Source organism: Melanaphis sacchari, unplaced genomic scaffold (assembly GCF_002803265.2).
Source record: "Melanaphis sacchari strain LSU unplaced genomic scaffold, SCAv2.0 Contig36_pilon_pilon, whole genome shotgun sequence".
NCBI lineage: Eukaryota > Metazoa > Arthropoda > Insecta > Hemiptera > Aphididae > Melanaphis > Melanaphis sacchari.
Window position 1 is genome coordinate 155434 of NW_020271232.1, and position 25567 is coordinate 181000.

Below are 25567 nucleotides of genomic sequence, written 5' to 3' on the forward strand. Positions count from 1 at the left end.
TCAATAGGTACATTTTGTCTAATTTATCAAAAATACTGACTGGTAAGCAGGGAATTTTCGTGTTGTTATGTGAAACATTTTAACGAAGCTTGACACCAAGAACAATTTATTATAATTTCCAAATTACTGTAAAAGCTAAAGAAGCGATGGTGCGGAGACGGTAAAAAGTCTGATATCCATATTAATGTATAGCAAATAACCCGTGATGTGATCAAATATATCTCATTTTGTAGTTTGTAGGAACTCACCTATAATACCTAATTTTTCTTAACGTGTATAGAAATCAATACGTATGTAATATTTAACGTAGAGTCTTAGAGACTCGTATGAGAACTTACTATTTCTCGATTTATCACCATGTTTTGAAATTAGAGTAGTACATTTTTAGGTGAAACAAGTGGTTCAGCAGTTTTATATCGGTATATTTATTGTTTTTATCGAAAATTGAACACATAAATAGTTAGTAGAAATATTCAAAAAGAAACTTTATTATTGTCACGACAATAATGAAATAACCTATATATTTTATTTTTTATTGTAAAATGTTTTGAGTGATGTATGAAACATTAGACAACGTATGTACATTTTATAAATATTATTGTACCTATATCTAAGTATTATTATTATTATTTTTTTTTTTTGTTAATATTTAGAATATTTAACATTAATGTTATTATACATCACGTATTGAAAAAATACAAATTTAAAAATAATATCCATATTTTACAAACACATAATTTATTACATATTACACATAGATAATCTCAAGTTAAAATAAATTACTATTACAATAATAATTTAAGCTCGTTGTTGGATAGCAGCTTTCAATTAATTCGAAAAATATGTTAATATTTTGGAAATAATTGAAAATTGTTTTTTAGAATTCACAAATCAATATATTTTTTTATTGAAAATTTAGCATATTTTACGTTATAATTAAAATGGCAATCAAATACTATCAAATGTGCACGGAAAAAAATAAAATTCATAGAAATAAACAACAACCACTAAAAATATATGTACTGCGATTCAATGTTTTTGAATATAGCGAAAAAAATTTTTAATCATGTAAGTATAAAAAAAATAAAGTTTAAAAGTATATTATGTAATAAGGTTGGGGAGTGACTATATCAGATGCGGGTGACGTGTGGCACAATTATTAATCTTAAACCCTGCTGCAAATGTTTCCTCCACCTAATACTAAAATTACTTCTTTCTCGCATGAGCCACATATACCTATGTCGTCATATCTCTACCGCCTCCACTAATGATGTTATGATAATCCAAAAATCATAATGAATTATTATCATTGTTTAACTTCACCAAGCTGTTTCATAAGGATAGCACGGAAGTAGTCCGCCTCCTACCATTTAGTATCTGATACACGTATTAGAAAAAATGTATTATTGATTATTTCATGTATACAAATCTGATTTTGACATTAACTGCCACTGGGCAGGAAAAATCATTTACTATACACGAGGTGGAATAAGATTATTTTATAATACTTTAACCGACAATGGAAATTAAACTTTCAGTATAGGCAAGACAAAAAAAATTATTATCTAATTTTATTTTTGTTAAAAAGTTTTTAATCCTTATTTTAATTTTTTTTTTTTTTTTTTTTTTAATATTTTAGACAATTTAAAAAAATAATAATATTCACTTATTTATACTATTTTCATAATGTTAGTTATTGGTACAGACTACAGACAGAGTACATTAACTAGATGTCGTAAACATATTTACTTTCGTTTACCTTGGCACATGACAAAATTATACACCTATTATTATAAACTTGTGGGCAATGATAAATTATTTAATTCAAACCTGAATATGGCTTGATTTACAATATGATTTTAAAAATACAAACAAAACAAATTCATTATAATATGTAACTAAGTTAAGTATAATCAAAATATTTATTATAAATTAATAGGTAATTTCATCAAGTTTATTGTTGTCATCATATATTTATATTTTTTTTCAAAAAATATTTATTACCTAGTACTTAAAAGTTTTAAATTCCTTGTAATCTTATTTAAAATAAAATATATTACTATTTAAATATATTAAATTTAAAAAAATTGTATATGTAATATACAAATGTACAATTTAATATTTATTTAAATTTTGAAGTAATAAAATATAAAAAACATATACTAAAACATTAAGTAAAAATAATTACGAAAAAAGTATATATTAAAAATAATTTATAAACACTAACCAAAAAACTAGTATACGTTTTTATTTGTTCTACATTTAACAAACTTTAATTCTTTTCAAATGTTAAACTAATTTAAACTGATTAGTGATTTAACTATGGACTTATTTTTATTTAAGATGACCTTTGAAGATTTTCTCGTGAAGATGCAATCAAGGTTTAATAATTAACAATTGCTTGATTTAACAAAATTAGCTTCATCAATACAAATCGTTGTTGTCAAAAGGTAGTTAGATAATAATTTTTATAATTTTATTATAAATTTACATTATTCAATAATATTTTTTTATAATGAAACTTTTAACAAATCGTTATCATGCATAAAGCAACCAAGTAAAAATAAAAAATAAAATTTTCATAAGAATTCAGTTTTAAAAATTTTAAAAATTATCACTTGACTACTTTCTGTATGATGACAACGAATATAATATAATATAATATAAATATATATATACCTATTAAAAATATATGTGATTTAAAATAGAAAAAATCAATAACACTATTTTTATCTGATCTAATAATATCAAGACCTCTTAGTGAGAATTAAAAAAATTAACATTTAAATTACTATATAATAGTTAATGAAAATTCAAAAATATTTTGATTATATGATTTCTTTATAGGTACCTATATTCGGCATTTGTAACTTACCAGTTGTATTACAAACAAAGTTTGGTATTTTTTTTTTTGTTTTTCGAGTACTTATATCATTACGTTATATTTATCGTTATGTAATACAAACGAGTAACATAAAATAGCCAAGATAGATAGTAAATTGTTCAAATATAAAAAATCAAAGTTAATTTATCCGTATACGAAAATAAACAATAATTCATTCTACGTACTCAATTTTTTCTTTATGACACCGAATACATAACCATTCGGGAGCATGTGTGGCAGTTGAATATTCCCTGCAAGACATACATATCCGTTCACGGCAAGCACGGCAATTGGCTCCTCTGTTAATTATTCGGCCCAATTCGGCACGACATCGGGCACAACAGTGCCCAGACCATAGACTGGACTCACATCGCAATACTTCTAACTCGCCGCTAGCCATACTATCGTATTGCCTAGAAAAAACAAATATTAGTGCAATCAATATTGCTTGTTTTAAACATTCAACATCACAAAAGTATTTTCTACAAGATTTAATTTATATTTGTAATTTTAGGGAAAATAACGGTGTTTCATTAAAATTTAAAAAAATAAGGGTTAATTGTGCTTTACACCATTTTTAAATTGTAAAAACTAAATGAAATTAAGCCTGGAAACATTATATATATATATATATATATATATATATATATATAGCTTTATAATAATTAAATTAAACGTACAAATGAATAATGCAAAGAATAATGTTATTTCCCATTGCTTAAGTATAAATATAATTTACACACGACGAAAATACAGTTCCATTATTTCAAACTCAACTAGTTGTTCTGTAAGAGGAAAATGTATTTCTTATGAATGATGACTTTAACTACCCATTCGTAATTGAAATTCCCTAATTATTTTCCTCTTAAGTTTGTTGTAAAAACAATATCTGTTTTTCTCGTTACTGTCACGTCCATGAAGACCGTTCCTAGTTTTCTGTCAATACTAATGCAACTTGTACAATTTAATCTTCAAATTTATAAAAAAACACTTAAGAACGTTAATACAAAGAGTTATCAAGAGCAAACCTATAGAAACTCCAGATTAAAATACAATGAAGATTACGTAATATACGTTATACTTATATGTGATATTGTTAAATGCAAAATAAAATATGCGCAAATTACTTTTACCCACCATTATCGGTTTGCTATGCGTAATTATATCTGCGTTACGTATAATGGCGGCTCAATCGTCAATTAATCGAGGTATAACAAGTGAAAATTCAACTTCACGCCAAAGAAATCTATCGCCATCTTAATTTTCATCCAAGCTAGAGGATAAAAAACAAAAAAAATATTTGTAAGTCCAAATCGGTACTCAGTTTTTGCTATACATAAGATGACTAAAATTTTAAAATGAAAGCACATTTTTAAATAAAATTCATACTCATATTCATATAATTTCTCCTAAACCACCACCAATTTATATCAAAGGCGTGAGTAATTTTCCCAGTTTTACCTCAAACTTGATTTCAATTATTAATTCCTACAGAATTTATCTAAAAAAAACCACTTCCTCATCCTTAATTATTTACACTCATTATTTTAATTATTATATACAGACTACTTATTAAATATCTAATGGAAAACAGTTACAATTTTCATTATTACCAGAAATATGTTAAACATTCATTACGGGCGGCGATTCGTAATCTCCACCCTTTTATTTTAATTGAAAATATTATTTCAGCTCTCTCTTGGAGTTGAGATATCAGGTCACCTACGTTTATAATATTAAGCGTTTTTCCAATAAATCACCTTTGCCTCTCTTTTTCACACCAAAGTAATTACCTACCAGAAAATCTACGATTTATTAAATGTGAGAAAGAACACAGATCTAACGTAAATATGCAATAGGTATGTCACCAAACTTTCCTACCACGTGTGCACTATGCCATGATAGTCATCCAGCCAAATAAAAGCTGCAACAATTGAACTCTACGAGAACGTCTCCCAAAACCAAAGATAACTTTTCTAAATCTATTTTAAATTTCAATTCTGATAAACCATCATATTATATTATGACAATGTGTTCAAGCTACTTTCTCTAACCAAAGCCGTTCTCATTTTACTTCAAATATTGAAACATTATTTAATTCTTTTATTTCCAAGTTAACAGCTATCATAAAGCACCTCCTGTGTTTTCTAACGACTTTATTAAATAAAGATCAGTTATAATTATCTATATCGTTGTACATTTTTTCTATAATATTGTTACGGTTTCATTTTAATTTGCAAGTTAACTAAACATTACATTCATAATTTTCTATTCTTATCTTAATTATCTTTATTTTATATAAAATTAATAAAAATATTAACTTATAAAACTTTATACAATTATAAATATCTAAACTGTGTTTATATACTTTAATTATTGTGAGTTCTATAATTTTATTGTTATATTATTTAATAATTGAGCTATCATAGTTTTATAGCTAAAAAAATTTATTTCTGGCAGCCTACTATCATCATTAGAATATTAGATACATCACCAATGTAATAAAAATGTACTTTGTACACTGCCTACCGATTCTGTTTCAATCTAATTTCAAAACGTATGTATGTTGTCTTTAAGCCGTTAATACAACGCGAACTCAATATTTTTTTACAAATTACTATTAGGTACTTTTTATTATGCGCTATACACGGTTTATAGTCGCTAAACGAAACGCATCTCAGAATAGTATTTCTACGAATATTTTTTTATTGATCTTTATATATAAAATTCGGCAGCAAAGGCCATTAGTTAAACTCTTAAATACTAATTACAATTTTTATAATTTTTTTTGTGAAGTTTACATTATGTTATATTATCTTAGCAGTTACAATTACAATTATATTTTGTTTATAAGGTTGGTTAGTTTTAGGAAGGTTATAATTTTTATATTTTGATCGGGGTTTGGTCCGAGGATTTCATCGAGTATTTCCGTCAAGTTGAGATTTATACGCTCCTGTTGATAAATATGACATTCTGTTATGATATGTTTGACTGTGATCTGTATATTGCAAGTTTCACAGATGGGGGGGGGTCATTGTTTGACATAAGGAACCTGTGAGTTATTCTGGTGTGTCCGATTCTTAAGCAATTTTTAGTTGTTTCGTATTTTCGATTTAATTTAGTGGTTTGACTTTTCTATAGGATTTGCCATTTTTTTATTTTAAATTGGTTTTTGTGAATTTTTGAAGTCGTTGTAAGGAAGGAGGTCTAGTGCGTTTATTTCTGTGTCAGAGGCAACAACTTTGGCGTATTTATCCGTGGTTTCATTGCCTGAATATTTTATTGTTATAAATTTATGAATCGACTTTGGGTAATCTACTGCAACGTTACTACCAATTTTATGTTTGTTAACAGATGCAACAAAATATAGTATAATAAATAATTTTATCCTTGAATTCAGGGATTTTACTTCACAGTTATGAAATTAATCGTAGGTACTACACATATTTGGGCACAGCAATAACAGTATAAATTATTATTATGAACCAACATTTCTAGACCTATGGTACTGTGAGCTTAATTTGATAAACATTTCAATGATAAATAATAAATGACATACTGATTGAAATTGTAAATTCAAATTAAGCAACTAGGTTGAATGTGTCATAAAATTGGCTTTCTAATTTATTTATACAAAATAATGGTCTACGATGTTGAGATATTTTTATATTTAACAATTTCCATCTTTCATGACTCATCATAACTATCCTATATTATTTTCTAGACCATCAATTATAATTACGCCAACAAATTATAGTTACAACTCGTTTTTTTGGTATTATATTTTTCAGAAAAAATCTAGTCCAAATGTACAATTGCACAATGTGCACATAAGATAAAATAATGCCGAGAGGTACCGATTTCTCTTGTCTCTCCCACTTCAAACAAAAGTTAAATTTTTTGGCGGTAATCTCCACGGAATTTATAAGTAGTGATACTAATTTTTACGTTATTGTAATTAATTAAACGAGATATTGTAAAATAAATAATAGTATTATCATATCTGTAAATAAAAAAGATAACATAATGTTAGTATTGTACTCGTATATACTATAAAATAAAAAATATAGACATTATGTTTACACGACTATGATTTTATACGAGTATTTGAGGGATATTTTTAATTGAAATGTATTGCGAAAGTGAATACTTTTATTTGTATAATTGCTTTAATATCATGTTTCACATGCATCAAATGAAAATTAAATTATATGTAGTTATTTAAAATAATCATACAGTGTTTATTTATTATTTATAAACATCACTTGTACTTGTCAACTCTTACAAAACATTAAAACATTAAATAACATACATAAAGTTAAGAGAATTCTTTACTATTAAGATAGCTTTAAATAATAATTCATTTTTATATACTACAATAATATTTAAGAATTAAGAACTGAAACATGATTTAATAAAATATATCAGAACATTTGATTCAAAAATCAAAAAAGTTATTCTGATAACAAATAATTTAGAAGTTAGTTTATAATTATTAAAAGTAAATTATTATCAAAAATATAATATATACAACAATAGTTTGTGACTATTAAACAATTTTGGCCAAAAAATTTCACGATTTTATTAAGATGAGTAGGTACGCTTGTTTATTCTTTATAATACAACAATCATAAATTGATAATATATATTTTATTTATTTACTACAGAATTTATCCCAATACAAATATACATAATAGACTCGTATATATTATCAATTATCATAATTAGCAAAAACATATTTGTAATCAATAGTTTAATACTAGAATTATATTAAGTAATAGTCTTTCAAAACAGAGAGTATGTAAAAGTACAAGTTTTTTTCTCGCCTATTGTAACTTTTATCAAATGAGGTCATATGAAATGTAGGTGTGAATATAAGTGAATCGATGTTAATAATTACGAATAAATTAACGAATGTCGAACGAAACATTGAAATATTAAGACAGTAGAGATGTATATAATGCATTAGTTATCAGAGATAAAAATTAACAAAACGTGTATAATATTCAATGTGTTACACTACAAAATAAATGATAGACCCAATACCTACTTTAGATTTAACAAAAATGTATGTTTATAATTATTAGGTTAATTATTGTGTAAAATAATATTTTAATTATTGTTACAGAATCATAATTTGGAAATACTGAGTTTGTATTAGTTCTTTTCATAATATAATGTACTAATCGTAAGATTATTAACTATATATAGGTACAACGGATATAAAATTAATAATTATTAAAACATGATAAATAACCTAGATTATTGGTAAAAACGTTAAATCTTGCAGTGGCAAGACATATTTTGAAAAAAAAACAACGTATTTCAGTTAATGTCAATGTTAAGTCCGCAAATGAAACGTATAAATATCAATACCATTGAATAATTGGTTATAGGTAATAAATAACAATAATTATAATCCATATTATAACAAGGTCCAGCATAACATTATTGTTATTATTATTATTATTATCTTAACTAGTGGTTGGTGTACCTACTCTCGATCGGTCTCATCACGAATGCAAGTACGTACGCATACATCAGCGAAAATATAAACAATGGATGGCGGTGGCGGCAATAGAGGAACCGGTACGGCTCATACCAGTAAACACACACACGCGCGTGCGCTCACGTACTACTTGCGTATTATATAGTCGGAGACGAAGCTACGTCGACGACGAGGAACTGAAGAAGACGAAGAGCACTAACAACAAGGGCAACGACCAATAACACACACACACACGCGCGCGCACGTACACACACATACACACACACACACGTACACGTGCGCACGCATACGACATATACATATAACTATATATATATAAGACGCTGCGAGTCTTTCAACTCACGTATATATATATGCACACATATCCGCAGTCCGTACTATTGCTACTACAACCGTCTGCACTCTGCAGTAGGTATTGATGATAATACACTATATAATATTTTATACGTATATTATATCATAAACATTGATAATACAATATTATCACGTCATATGCAATGGAATAACAGAGGCGTTTCCGTTATACTAATGATGATATAAGATTTAAGAAGTAGAGGTATCTGGTATTGTTTCTTCCGATTCAAATAGTAAGTACATCAGTCATCATTGACGTTCATACACAGAATAATAGCCATGGTGATCTGAGCATAGTAATATTTTATACTACGTATACAAAATATATACAGTCTTTTATAAATAATAGTAAAACCTTGAATGACTTATACAAACTATCATTATGACTAATAGTAATAGCACTGAACTAATTTTGCATTTCACGCGAAGTTAGCGTCAATAGTTCATACATAGATTTTCAAAATCAATTATAGCCACAAAAAACTTTCTAAAATAATTATTAGAATTACTGTAACACACGAATCATTTTAAATGGATATTAAAAACCGTATATTATATAAATATAAGTTAAAATAGTATTGAATTTATTGTTTTGTTTTATTTATTTATTTATATTTTGTGGGAGAGTACGAACTATTATTTAAGTAAATAAAATATCATTTTAACGACACTAGGTTAAATTAACCTAACTTGAAAACTTATGTTTTTATTAAGTAGCTTATAAATATACAAAACTATGAGGTATTACCATAGATCATAATATTATAGGTACTATGGATGCCGGATGGAGCCATTAGAAGCACATATTATAAGCAACTCGTCTTTCGTTGAGACGTGCTATTTGCGCATGCGTGTGTAACTTGTCGCTGAATATAATTTATTTCTATTTTATTCTAATGATTTGTTGAAAATAAAAATTATCAAACAAATTTTATGTTCTAATAGACTATTAATAAAGTTAGTGAAGATACGTCTATACTTAATTTTATTTTGAAACAATGACAATCCAAATATTAAATCAATGTGTGTTCGATAATCATCGTATTAATGAATAAAAATAATGTCTATATATGTGATATTTTGCGAAGTTAAAACTTTTAAAACTAGGGTAAAAATGTTAGAAGAACTCAATAAAACTAGTATTATTAATTAATATCAGGAGATAGCAATGTTGTTTGTTTTGGGATATTAATAAAATAAGCAATATTAATACAAGTATTTAGTGTTTTTTTGAGTAGAGTTAGTACATTATTTATAATATAAGACATAAGTCATAATATTATATAGTTAATATATATTTTTTTCCTTTTCTCTTATTTTTTAAAGTTTCATTAGATTAATAATTCAAATTGATATTTGATATGTATTAATGTATTATAACTATATTAAAAATTAGACATTATCCGCTTAAATTACAAACAAATAAAATAAATAACTATACTATATTTTTGATTTGAATATTAATAAGGTATTTTTATTAATAAATTAAATATGCAATAACGACAAATATACTTGCGCAAGCGCAGATAACGCATCTCAATGTGAGATTCGTAGCTAATTATGCTTCAAATAGTTTAAATAGCCGAGATAGGCTATGGAACCATCCATAATACTTGATTTAAAGGTATTAAATTATCAAGTTCATCTCTATATACTACAATAGCAAAACAGAATGTGCTGTCCAAATATAAATAGTAAAGGTATAGAAAAGTTTTAACAAATAATAAAATTTTACTTTTAATTTCTACTTCATTTTTGAAAATAAACTATTTATTTACTAATAATGATATATTATTGAATTATAATTATAAGCCCATGCTGTCTTTAAAGTGATAAATAATTTTAGTTTTTATTTAATAAAATATAACCGTAATTCTAGAGTATTCATAAAATTACATTTTAATGATTTTATAAGAAAAAATTAAATTTTTAACTATTGGTATTTTTCATAATTCGAACCAGATTACTTGGACAAACCTTTATTAAAAATCAGATAATTCATATCAAAATTCAATATCAGGAGTATTACGAATTATGTGAATACGCCATTTTGAAGATAGCACAAAATATTAATTCTAAAACACCCAGGGAGTATGTAAATAGCACAAAACCTGTTTTCCAATGTTCAAGTCCAAGTGCAATTTATGTAATAACAAGGGGTCATTTTAACCCAGTCAAGTGTTAATCCAGATGGCAATTAGAATTCACATAACAAAGAACTGTAAAAGAGATAGGCAAGTTGATTACTTTTGAAATGCTTAAACAATTGAAATGAGTATTTATTTAAAATCAAAATGATTGCATATCTTGATATTTTTTTTAAATATTAAACAATAATTAATTTTACGGTGTTGTTTACTGGTATAAAATAAAATATATAACCTAGATATATTCTATTCTTATGCTAGAAATATCAAACTTTACCATCATTGAACATCTACATGAAATATTTATGTATATATTATAATTTATTTTTATTTTGAGTATTTACATAAAATATTAAAGATAAACACTATGTATTTTTTTTTTTTTTTTTGGATCTCACAAATTGGTCGATATTTATAGAGCAATCAATAAATATATTTTTACTCCTTTTTCAAATTGAATTAAATAATTTACTTTGACTTATACTTATTTTTAATACATATATTAATAACTATTAAACTTTTTTTTAAACAATAGTAAAAACAAATTACAAAAATAAGTATATATGATCAAAGTGAAAACTGTAAAAATTTAGTATGAAAGTAAACTGCATAATATGGGCATGTAGATAAACATACAATTCAAATTTTTTTAAAAAAAAAAAGCATAACTAATATTTATAATTAGATTGATCGTTAAAATTTAAATAAAAGAACATAATATATTAACTATTTTCATCGTCAAAAATTAACGTACTTAAATAGTCATTTATTTTGTCTAAAACGTCCTCGAGAACGTGATTAAAAACCTCAAAAGTTGTACGCATACTTTAACCATCCGTTTTAAAGATTTAGAAAACAATTTGTTATTTACTTATGTTACTTTACTACAAGCTTTTGTTTAAAATGAAAAAAATATATTATATTATTGTAATAAACTCCCATAAGCAACCAAGTTGAAAGTTGAAACTAATGGTTGGCAGTTATTACAGAATAAAGACATAAATTGTAACTAATAACTATAATAAGTTGATATAATAGTAAATATCAAGTTGATAATAATTTCTCTAATAATTTAATATTTTCAACAATCAAAATGTAAAAATTATAAATTATCTTTTTTAATCGAAATACTCGATCATTTAATGTTTTCAAAAACTGTGAAAATAATCAAATTACATTAAAATTTAGGTACCTATATCTTATATAATAATTATTGTTATCATCAAATATTTATTGATTCCAATAACGGTATAATTTATTTTAGTCATCCACTCAGTACTCAAACTTCGTATTAGTAATATTAATTATAATAAATTATCACTTATCATACTATTTTTTTTTTTAAAGATATTCACAATCTGTTATTCTAATTTACAAAACATAAATAGTAATAAAAATATAATTTAAATTGTTTTGATTTTTGTCTTAATTGACCTTTTTTATCAGTCACCATTTCACTCACGGACCAAGTGAAATATAGAATTTAGGGTTGATTTAAATTTACCGTTTTAGATTAAATTAAATAACAACAATAAAGGAAAATTTAATTCTACTAAATTCTGCAGGTTTATTGTCTAATGTCATTTGTCAAGAATAGCGACGGAATGTAATATAAGAAAGACTGGTTTTAACGTCACTATATGACCAAGTATAACATTGATGAATGACAATAGTTGAGTAGGCAGCTATTGTATACATTATATTTTACTTAACAGTAAAAACAATAATTTTAATCAGTATCACTCACTTAACGTGGCGATATAATATTGTACAATAGTTTCTATATATTATAATAAGTTATAAAGTGTAATACACGCGGGCCTTCTTTATTTCAGCAGAAAAAAAACCATTTCGTTTCTGCTAAAATTAAAATTTTACCTGGTTTTAAACTTATTAAAAATCGATCTCATAAATTTTTTTATTTTAATAATATGTATGTATTGATGATTGTTATTTGTAGATATTTGATACGATTTATAAACATTTATCTATTATTTAAAACTCATAAAGTCATAATAATGTTCACATATCTCATTTACTGAATGTTCTTCTAAGAATAATTTTAAACCAATCGATATAAAACAAAGCAAAAGTTTCGTTTTCAAATTTTTCATTTTATAGAGGAAATATTGCAGCTAATGTAAATACATAAACATTCCCAACTTCGTTTCATCGTTTGAGAAAGTTTAGTTTATCCTTCAGATAAACATAATAATGACCCGGGGGCTGGGAGAATAAGCATTGTGAGAGTTTACTAATTTTAAGAACCGGGAAAATTTACCACCACCCTTTAAAAATTGAGCGGAAACAAATCTTTTTTCTTGTTAGGTTTCAGTAAGAGACAAATAAACAATGCATACTCGTGAACGCGCCATAATGATATTAGTGATATTACTATAATAAAACTCCTAATTATTAATCTTAACGTATAATATTACAAGTAAGTACCTAGGTACTTATAATACAAAATGCGCGCATGAACCTAAAATCGCAAATCGCTTTTAAATTACGACCTTCGTAAAAATAAAACAAAAAATACTGCATGACTATGTTATGAGTACATTTAAGAAAAAAACGAAATTCAATTTTATACCACTGTAAACATACTAACGGCAAATAATATGGTAATATATTTTGTACATTTTTTTATTATTATTCCATTCGAATTTTTGATCCAAAGGAATTCATTACCAGACCAGTTCTGAAATCGATACAATCAGTGTTATGGTGGAATAAAGTGAATAAACAACACACACACACACACACACACACCACTCTATTGTTTATAGGTATACTGTGTAGGGCATAATTATTACCGATAAACGGAAGGTGCGCGAATTACCTGCACGCCGCGACTCACCTTGGCCGTTCATGACGCAAACCAATAATACGGCGAAGGTGGCTGTGCGCAGCGTTTAAATACATTTGTATTGTAGAATTTATCCAAGCACAGTATGCAAAATGCAGTTGTATCATTATTTATTTAAACAAAAGTCTCGAATAAAACACGCAAATTCGTGTACTGATACTTTCATGATCCGCCCCATTTCCTTCGATAAATGATTAACAAATCTTGTCGTTATATCGTTATCGACATAAATGTTATAATTAATTATTTTTGATGCATTTATCGTAATATAAATCAACGACAATGAAAATCAAGTTAGCTATAAGAATAAATATTTAAAATAATAATATACGTGAAATTGTGAGAATCTCTTGCATTATACCTAGTGCTGATAATACAAATTTTCGAGTTCATTCTTCATTCCATAGATAATATCATATACATGAATAGAATGTAAACCCAACATTTTGGTTCTAATTCTAAATTACAACTGGGATAATTTTTTCCTACCCATGACACAAATAATAATTTTCTTCCATTATTGTTTAAATTAGCATTTTTTGTATAATATAACTAACGTTAAAAGTTAAAACCATGGTAATTAATTAATTATAAGTGTATCTGTACATTGCATATTAAAAACCTCAGTTCATAAAATTATAACGGTGAATAATGATTATTTTGTAATGACAACATTTCTTATCAAGATTTGCGTAATTATTATTTAATTTTAGTAAGCCGTCATTCCAAAGACATCGCTTCTTATGCGAATACTATAGTCGTATTTCGTATACCATATCACACCGTTTTATCATAAAAATTAAGATATTTATGTTCATTCTGTAGGATTATAATTTGCCTTTATCACAGCTCATGTAGCATTATCATCTTAAATCGTGGCGGATGTTATACATATATCTGCTGTGCATATCTTAACATTAACTAAGGTAGTTAAATGGTTCATACTTTAGGAAACATATACGCCATAGACCATAGTGTAATAGACATAGTGCAGAATGTGCCCTCTTACAATAGCAGTAGCGACGACGAATGAATAAAAATAAATAATAACTTACGGGGATGAAATTAAAATTGAAGAAAAATGAAAGATAACTAAAAACAACAACAAATGTTTAACGTGACTGCGATGAATGAATGAATGCGATCGGCGGCTGTCCGCGTCAAGTTGTATTCCAGTCATGCATGCACGAGGAGGAATATGGTCAGCGTTACTTACATGTTACACAATAATAAAAGTTTATATTATGCTTCATAGACTATAGTCAACATTTACCGGGATACTTAATGCTACTACTACTTCACAATACGCTATATATAATAGGAGAAACAATACAATATTAAGCAGATATAAAATTCGCGAATAGACGAGATATCGCGTGCCTTATTTGACATACGTCATGTTATATCACTATTATGTATGATAAATAATAATAATTAATAATGATTGTAATAAATGTCAAGCACATAATAAAAACGTAATTAAGCATCGTGAAACAAACGAATACATCGATGTCGGAGCTTCGGTGATATCATTCACAGCGCAATTGCGTAGTCATAGACCGAAACGAGGTACATACACAGAGGGATATTGTTCATCCCCCATTTAGAATTAAACAATATGAAAAAAATACTTAAGAATGTAATAAATATAACATACGTAATATACATTTTTTCAATACAGCCACGATCATCATTAGAGGTTTCTGTATACATCACTGTACTGGTACACAGTTCATTTCGATATATTTTATTATATTTTACAAAAAGGTTTTAGCTAGTCGTTTCATATTGAAAACAATTATTGTCTACTGACATCGTATATCTTTAGGCAGAGCACGACTAATATACTGAGTGCGAGGAGATGACGAGCGAGACTGACCACTAGCTGACTTCAGGTTTTCTAGCAGTGTTTCTCAACCTGGGGGTCACCAACTTATTAATTAGGATCGCTAACTTATGATTTAAAATTCTAATACAAAAATTTAAAAGCTCAAATAATAAAATAAAGTAATGAAAAAAATAAAATCAATAAATATAAAACACTATATTGTGTATAGTACTATTTAATAATTAATAATAATCTATGCCAGTATATAAAAAAATATATGTAAGGGATCGCTAAAAAATCAAAATTTAAAAGGGCGTCGCTACAGTAAAAAAGTTGAGAAACGCTGTTCTAGCATACGACGTGTTATAAGATAATGACCGATGCGTGATTGACGAGTGTGCGACACGAACAGAACTACGATTGTGGAGAAGACTCGACAACGATCAAGCATGATCATAAGAGAATGTTCACACTCACGGCACGTCGGCACACCATACCCAAATCAGTAACCCTCGTATTCTTTTTACATTATGTACTATATAATATTATCTGTCTTTCTATACTATCAATAAACAATATAAATTTATATGTATTAGAATGGAGTATTTTACTTAAATAGAGTAACTCTGACCTTTAGCATTAATATTACACACCAAGATCGAGTCCCTGAAATATCGTTAATATAAATATAACTTTTCCATAAGAAACAAGTCAAACGGTAGTGACCGGTGAAAAGGGGACATTAAAATTTTAATAAATAATACATTTTAAACGGAGCATGTATGTATTAATTTTATAATAATTATAGGTTTTTTTTCTTGTCTAATGACAACTTTAAGAGCAATAAAAACAACGTTTAAATATCAAGGTGATTTCAGGATGGAAATTGGATTTAGTTAGTACTTTGGTGAATATTAGTTTTAAATATTAAACAAAAATGCTATCAAAAGATTTTTGCTTAATTCTAACGTAAATCATTTCGAAAAAAATTATAATGTGTGCTTATAGAGTGACAAATTGTCGGTATTTAATAACTATGTTATTGTTTTAGAAGAAGAACAAAAAAAAAACTGTGAACAATAAACTCTGTTGATTATATTAAATTCCAAGTAACAATATATAGATGATGACTACAGTTTTCGTTACAAATGTTTGTTTTGTCGTTTTTTATGTATAAGAATACAATTCTTATTCTTTCATTGTATTAATATCATATTATACTTCGTTTGTTCTACAATATTAGCATTAGCAGAAACGAAGTAATCATTTAAAAATATATTATTATAAAAACTAATACTCATTTTGTCTTAGAATATTTAAATATTTCTGTTACGTGATAGACTAGTGTTATTTAATACCAACATTGGGTGAAATTGTTCTTTTAAATATGAATATGATAATGATTTTCTTACGAATATTGATTGTAATACATATTTTGAATACTCTCTGTAGACGTAATAGTAATAAATTTGAAATAATATTTAATTTATAACGCATTTGAATGGCAGTAAATAACATTGAAGTAACTATTCGAAATAATTGATTTTCATTTATATCTATAAGCGAATAATTAGAATTAACATTTGTAATAATATTATTTTGTTCTTAAATAAAATATTTTAGAACATAGTTACACGTCCAACATTCATATGTATTCCGAGGTATACCAATAGCCTTTATACATGTCATCCACCATAACATATATATATAAGTTAATAATATGGCAGGTCATTATTTGTTTTCTATTTTTGATCCATGGCAAATTTATAACCAAAAACCTTATGTTGTTAACATTAATATATAAGTTAATTTACCTACGTATTATAAAATATTAAGTTAAGAGTATCAACTGTGTTCGTAAGCTCACTGTGGTGGAAAACTGATGACGATGTTTAGAAACATAAATTTATGTCTAGACAGGAAGTTTAATTGATAACTATCATTACATATAATTTATTGAAATATACCTATAGCTTAGCAAGTAATAATTTCTTGGGGAATGCATTATTTACTCATATTATAATGATGTTCATAAGTATAATATTGTATATTCATGCATTAATATACATATTTTATAATATTATGTAATCATGGCTATAACCCTGCTTTTTATTTAAGAATATTATAACCAGACAATAATAGTGTTTGATGAAACAAAAAAAAAAAAAAACTATTTGAAAAACATTCATAGTTAATAGTTAAAGAAATATTCAATTATTAGTGCACTGTCTCTGTATATTTTAATCTATGATGATTAAAATATATCATTTATATATATGTATTATATCATTTTTGGCATTTAAAAATGTATTTTTATGAATAAACATCAAATAAAATAATACTATCTGTATGATAAGGTCGATTTTTGGATTGTGGATAAACGTGAATTTAAATTTGGTGAAATAAATTCAGAAAAATATTCTTTAGCATTGCAGTTATTATCATAAATAATATTGCTTACACTGAATTGCACGAGTGCGGAGTCTTGTATATTAAGCCGATAAAACCGTAACAAGATAACCAATGTCAATCCGCTTAAACCTAATAAATCTACTATATCGTATACGTTATATACGGTTCAAATAATAAATAGGTTATCGTAAATATAAATTTTAGAAGCAAAAATCCGTTATTTTCCCATCTCCCATGTATATTTATGTTCATAATCATACATAATATAAATGCATAGTATGTTTATTTAGTTTAAAATTATTTATATATTTGTATGCATATAAATATAAATATAACTTCACTTATAAATAAATAAAATACCAAGTAACACCCTATTTTTTTGTTCATAATTTATGTACAAAAATATTTTCACAGTTAATATTATTCCTATAAATAAATCCAAATCAATATACATACATCATGAACTACATACTATATTTATCATTCATTCAGTCATACTAGTTTTATGAACTTAGTCGAAATGATATTCTCGAATTGTTTTTAACGTCTTTTAATCCCTGATTATAGTTTTAATGGATTTTTGATTATTTTTCATTCAACTATTGTTACTAAAAATCTGACATGGACACTACTTTCACAAGGTTTAATTATCCAAATGAAAAAACACACCCATAATCTGATTAAACATTTTGAATTGGATATATTAAATTCGAAAAAAAAATCGTGGAAAAAACAATTTTATAACGACTATTATTAAATAATACCTACTCACTGAGTTCACTAAATGATTTTCGTAACATTCGTGAGCACTAAATTTGTTATTAATTTCAAACACAATCCTCTACCAACAACCGTTTTAAGACCTTAATAAATTATACTGTTAACAGCAGTTCTCTTCGTATTAAGGCATATATACCATAAAAATTAAAATAAATAAATAGTTTTTACAATGTTTATCCAACGGATTAATTGTTTTTAATGTTGAAATATGTTGGTATTAATATAATTCAAAATTCAAAAAATGTATAATAAATCAATTTAATTTAATGTCATATATTAGGTATGTATATATTGGTACATAAAAATGCATAGATTAATCACTGCAGTGGCACAAATGCCCTACAGGACGCTGCTCAGCATCAAATATCAATATATAAGTGATTCAAAATAAAATATACCTGTCTATAATGACGTATCAGGAATCACTATTTGATTGATATTGATTTTAGGTTATGCTTTTTTGTCCACGTTATATTTCAAAATCAAACATGTGAAGACGTGATATATGGATAAAGAACCGAATAGTTTACACTACACAATCTACATAACTATAGTAATACACGACAACTCAATGATTGCTACATAATTTATAGATATACATAAATACATAATAAACCTACAAACTACTGCACGAGTTTATATTAACTAGCAGTTCCTACAGGCTGATTGGTTTTGGCAATCGATTGTTTGGTTTCAATATTTATGTTTGTGACCCCTCTCGTCAAGATAATACATTTTAAATTTCACTTGACTCACCGCAAAAAGAAACGTAAAAACAGGTAGGGTACTTAGTACTTACACATAACACCTACAAATTGTAGGCTCCAGGGGCTAAATGCATTCAAAGAATTCAGGTCGATGAATTATAATCTGTGGCCATCGTGAAGCACTTGGGATTCCATCATTGGCAAAAGAAAACTATAAAGACGTCCAGTTGCGTCCAAGAAATTATTTCAAAATTAAATAATTATTTATTAGTTAACTTAAAGCTTGTACCTCTAAACAATATTTGCTTAGAAATTGAAGAAATATACCAAATAATTAGACTCATCACTCATCAGATACTTGTGTACGTCATATTATATTTAATACAAAATACATATGATTTCCGAATAGTCATTTCTTTAGTAAAATATCACACACTAGAAAAAATAATGAAAAATAAAATCCACATATAAAAGACATTGAAAGTGTTCAAGAAATCGTTTAGTACCTATTTTTTCTTATGATATCTGTTCCTTACTTGATCTAAACGCTATCCCTGTTGATATCCGTCTCAAAAATGTTAACCACTGATTAAAACTCCACTTTACGTGAGTCGAAATAACTTAATCAACGACTCAACACTTGTGTGGGTGGAATTCGTCTTTATGTAGCATACGTAGGAAATATAAATTACTAAGAATAGGTACACCGCGGCTGCAGTGTGTATAATGTATATTGTATTTAATATTCATACGTAATATTACCAACTTAATGTCATAAGTGATATTTCTTAACGTAATTGGAACACGTTATATATTTACATGATGCCGCAAAACGTTTTAAAATAAATAAATCCTACAACCGTTGAGAACTAGTGTAATATTATCGTCTAATATTTTAATATGGCATTGAATAAAATATTTTAAACACCGTTTTAATTAACTATAAATTAAAATATATATATAGTATATTATATTATTTTATCATAATAAATGGTATGTAATAATTTACTTACGAAATTAATTTCCCCCAAACACAATTGCAATAATCCGAGTAGGTCAAGAGTAGGCAGCAGCGGTTGCCACCAAAAATAAATAAAATAGATTTTCATTTTTATAATTTTGAGAAAATATTTATAGTCTATATTTTAAAAAACTAACAATGTTTGCCATTTTTATTCCAACAGGATTCGATAGTACAGTATCCAAAACAGACCCTCGGGTCACGTTGAATTGGATAAATGACCTATTACCTACTCGTGACTTGTACCGTCCGAACGATTACGATTTGCTTACAGAAAGAACGTTCTGTGTCCGACGGTAATATACGAATTTTTATTTTAGCTATAATAAGGACTTCAAATATCAAACATAATAAGTAACAGTATAAGTAGGTAAGTACTGTTAAAAAGTTGTTTATGCATACAGATAGTAGGAGACAGGAGTTATATTAGTGTGTATTAGAATTTGTTTTTAATTTTACAAATTGTAATTTTCATGTATATTTTATTATTTTTAATTATAAATATATATTAAATTATAATGTTTTATAATAAAAGAGAAAATATTTAGTTAAATTTCTGAAAATGAAATATTCCACATTCTATTTTGTATTATACCTACGCGTTTTATCATACTCTTACATTATCAAAAAATATAAATTAATTTAGTATGCCTATATAAATATTATAATATAATTGTGTAACTTTTTTCATAACAAAATATACATAGTATATTAAATACTTGTCTTTATTTTCAAAATATTTAAGTAGTTCGTTAATGCTTAATAATTTAGTATACATGCAATACATATATATTTTCATCAGATATATCAATGATTCGAAATTCGTTATGAAATTAAACGTTTAATTATATTTTTAATCATTTACAAAGTTTGTTACCTATCGCTAATATTTTAAACTCTGAGACATTTCAAACATTCAGTGACAGATTGTTCAAGAAAAAAAAGAATATTAATAATACCTTTGTGTTTGGATATTTGTGATTGATGATAATATTTCAATACCGTAATCAGTAGTATATAGTCTTTGATTTCAAATCTCATTGTTGTTATCTTTGTTATACTAAAATAACTTTTCTAAGCATAAAAACATTCATATATTACTATCTGAACCAACGTGTAAAAGCTTAAACATTTAAAGCGTTCATTTAATACTCTGAATAAATTCAAAATTGCAGTAAATGAATTTTAACATAATACGAGTAATGAGTACATTATATTTACGTTCATATAATAATTATATATACATCACCGGGTATTAAGTTGCAATGTTTCAAGGTTAACAAAATATATAATGTGTTTAAATAGTAAGTACAATCTATAGCAAAATGATACATATTATTATAAATTATAAAAATACAGTCAGTAGGCACGGTTTAATTCGCGTATCGTTAAAATTCTCAAAATTCAATCATTCTTGGAGAAAATTTAACTATTACTACATAGCTAACAGATTTTGGTCATGTATACATGTAGGAAAACAAGGTTTATGCAATTTCCAATCGTTATTTGTACACTGTTTCAATGAGAAAATGCCAGCCGAGGACAAAAGTGATTACGATAAACGTTAACATTGTTACTTGATGAAAAATAAATATTAATAAATACTAAATAATATATTTGTTACGTCGGTATACATCAAAAAGTAACCTAAACATACATCAATATTAATACGCGCACAATAGAATCTTTAAAGTTCTTATGCCGGAAAAAAACGTATCAACACAATAAAGTTAATCCCAATTTAAATCTAATTATTTTCATACATCGCATATTACATAACATCAAGTTTAAATTCGTTGGGTGCGACAAAATAGTTTCAACATTAGTACACCGTTTTTCTCTTACCTTTATCGGGCGAATTTTTCCAATCTCACTCCAGTTCTTCGATTCAAATTCAGTCGTTGGCTGACTGCTGCTCCCATGGAAAAGAAGAATCTTCAGTGGCCGAATTCCGGAGCGCTTTGAGTGCCGTGTTCAGGAGAACCTTTTTTTAGTTTCTTTTGTACGCGATTATTGAAATCAAAAAACCAATAAAACGATAATAAAAATAAACAAATTTAACGATAGCCACGCATTGCCGAATCGTTGTAGTAGAGTCGACTGCTTACGTTAAGATAGAATAATACGCGTTAAAGGATCGTCACATCGAACAACGAAAACTAAAAACCAGACCGACGAACCGATTGTGAGACGTTCGTCAACCTGCCGCCACCGACGACGCACGCTTACACCAATCACCACCAGTCCGCCACGGGAACCACAACTGACCGGCCCAACAACCACTACCACCACCGGGCACCGACCACCATCACTAGTCGCCACCACCACCAACACCGCGGTATTCACCTTGGCCATAACCGCTGTTATTGTCGTCGTCGAATCCCCACTATCGTAACCAGTGTTTCTAATATTTTACGTAAGTACGCGCGCGCGCACTCGGTAAGTGTTTGTGTGTGAGTACGTGTACGGTGTACTGTGTGGTGTGTAAAGTGTTTGAATCGTGTGCGACTGCACACGCCGAGCGCGTAGTGCGTACCCACGTGAGTGTTGTCGATTATTTTACTGCATGACGTGCATCGTTATCGTCGTCTTCTGAAAATTTGAAATAATAATTAATAGAAAATAAAAAGATTTTTTTATCAGGTTTATTACTCAATTTTTGCGTCCTCAAGAAAACAATAAAATTATTGGACACTGGATATTACCAGCAGTATTATTACAGGTGCAATGTGTTATGTGGGTACCTATAGCGGCTGACGTTACGTCAATTCGTTCGTTTTTGTTTTGCGCGTATAGATAGCGTGCGCGCAGTATTCTTCTCTCTCTCACGTATTCGCTTTTTCTCACTTGACCGTTTACAACAAATATAATATACTGGAAACCGGTCCACTCGGATACCTGGTACCTGGTAGGAGCGTAACTGTGCGTCAACATTGCTTAGATTATATTATACCGTGTCGATGCCTGTGTGTGTGAGTAATAATAATAATAATAATGAAAAAAATCTTTACCCACACTACCGCCAATCGAACCGACCCCACATGGCCACATTGCCATCCGTATGACAGAGCACCACCACACGTTTAATTGAAATGCCGTTTATAAAAATTATTCGAATACACGCGTTAAGATTCTGCAATGGCGACAGGCCAAAGACGCGTGTTTTGCAACCATGTTATCGTACTTACCGGGCATTTCTTTTATTTTTGTTCTCAACACCCCTGCGCACACACCTTGATACTGTTCTGGATCATTACGACCACGATTAACATTACTACCGCATAACTACTTTTATGCGTATCCCAATGTAGGCACTTTAAAAATACGATTTATCACCGCGTGTTCTCTTCTCGTGGGATGCTGTACCTATGTACACAATATTGTGTTTAACTAATATAATCCTGCTCGTGTTCGATACCTACCTATTTGATGACTGACATCAATTTTCTACAAAAAAGGAATCTTAGAGGCAGATATAATATTAAGACCGCGCGAGATTGAAAAACGAAAGTCATGACGTGAAAATTACGATTTAGCGTTATCCTGGCCACAATGGGATCATCTAACGACGTACGCACTATTGGTAAACGAAATCGTAGCGAGGGAAGTGTGATGACTAAGTGCGAAAAGGGTGCATTGCAAATCATTGTTTACTAAAAACGCTATTATTAAATGACGTCATAATATTATGTTGCCGAATCCGAATGATGTGTGCGAAAAATATATTACGTCAAAACAAAACCATTAAAACCAGCGCGCAGGTGGTGACCGGTGGGTTGCATCGATCATAAGATCTTTTGTCATAAACGTATACGATATCACGATATACCTATTCAAAACTATTACATTATTCCAATTGTCATTACTCATTACAGTTTTCTATTGTATGCAATGTTATGAACATTTTAATACATTTAAATATAGTAATACTATTTAAAAACTGTACTTATTATGACCATTATTATTTTTAATTTTATTCTTATTAAAACATGAGAATAAAATATTATTATTATTATTATTATAAATTATTCGATAAACATGTTTATATATTTTTTTTTCTTACATAACTGAGTACCTTTTATACTTATTTAATATTAATCAATACTGTAAACAATAACATTTCGATTTAAAATAGAAATTTTTTATTTTTTTTGCACTATTATGTTTGTTTTTTTTTTTTTTTTTGATGAAATTCGGCTTAAACAAAAACATTATCGTGTATTGTCGGCAGATTTTATAGCGTTATTGTTATTATTATTATTATAAATCGATTGATTTTAAGATTTATCAGCGTTAGACGGACATTTGTCATTTAGCCATATAATAATAATAATAATATTTGCTGTCATTCAAATTACACATCGGGTAAAAAATAATAATCTATTGCATTTAATATGGCATTATTATTATACATAGCGATACGATGTGTGGCGGCAATATAGGCTTGACAAGTCGTGTGATAGTCATGTCAATATTTATGGTACACAGCGTCGATGGCGGCGAGCGCGGGAGATTGATACGGCGAAAGAGGGTGGATAAAAATTGGTCATATAGGTACGGGCGCATCGCGTCTCGCGAGAGCTCTTTAGTAGTAACTCGTGCCGGGCATAGTATGTACTGCGTTGTTCCGTAAGCGCACGAGCCGGTCGTTTCGTGTTTGCGTTCGTATTATAATATTATAATTTATAAACAATACTGAAATATTAAATCGTCATGTGTGGTAATAATAATTAATAAAAGTCTAATTTACAGTATTGTTAATTGTTATAATATATTTTTTGCCTTCGTGTTTATGCGTATACAGCGAATATTCGATACAGTTATTTTTTCATTCGTCTGAAAATCGCCAACTCGTACAACAAATACAGCTGTAAGTATTTACCGGTTATTATATCAATGTCATAGTTAATATTCATAATTATTTAATTATTTTTTCGTCAGACGTTCTTCGATTACTAAGGCTAGGTATATACTTAATAGTACCTAAATCTATCAATGAACGAGATTAAATTATTCTTGTTTTTAAATTAACCGATTTTTATTAATTCGAGGAAAA

The 25567-nt window shown here is 27.4% G+C and overlaps 2 protein-coding genes across 4 annotated transcripts in view; one reads left to right on the forward strand and one right to left on the reverse strand.

The window, feature by feature from the left end:
- The window catches only part of LOC112596897, a 61838-nt gene extending 39040 nt beyond the window's left edge, over positions 1 to 22798 (reverse strand). Inside the window, exons 1-3 of one of the 2 annotated variants that reach the window (XM_025342726.1) lie at positions 22357 to 22798; positions 4022 to 4157; positions 3070 to 3297 (exon numbers count right to left, since the gene is read on the reverse strand). In XM_025342726.1, the coding sequence (XP_025198511.1) occupies positions 3070 to 3284 (215 nt within the window). In that variant the 5' untranslated portion in view covers positions 3285 to 3297; positions 4022 to 4157; positions 22357 to 22798. The remainder of the gene's footprint in view (positions 1 to 3069; positions 3298 to 4021; positions 4158 to 22356) is intronic. The other variant, XM_025342725.1, reaches the window with a different exon arrangement.
- A 2042-nt stretch (positions 22799 to 24840) lies between these two features.
- Positions 24841 to 25567, forward strand: part of LOC112596898 (tolloid-like protein 1) — a 53573-nt gene continuing 52846 nt past the window's right edge. The window contains exons 1-2 of one of the 2 annotated variants that reach the window (XM_025342728.1): positions 24841 to 25231; positions 25316 to 25381. The gene's annotated coding sequence lies outside the window, so the exon portion shown is untranslated. Of the gene's footprint in view, positions 25382 to 25567 lie in introns of both variants that reach the window. The other variant, XM_025342727.1, reaches the window with a different exon arrangement.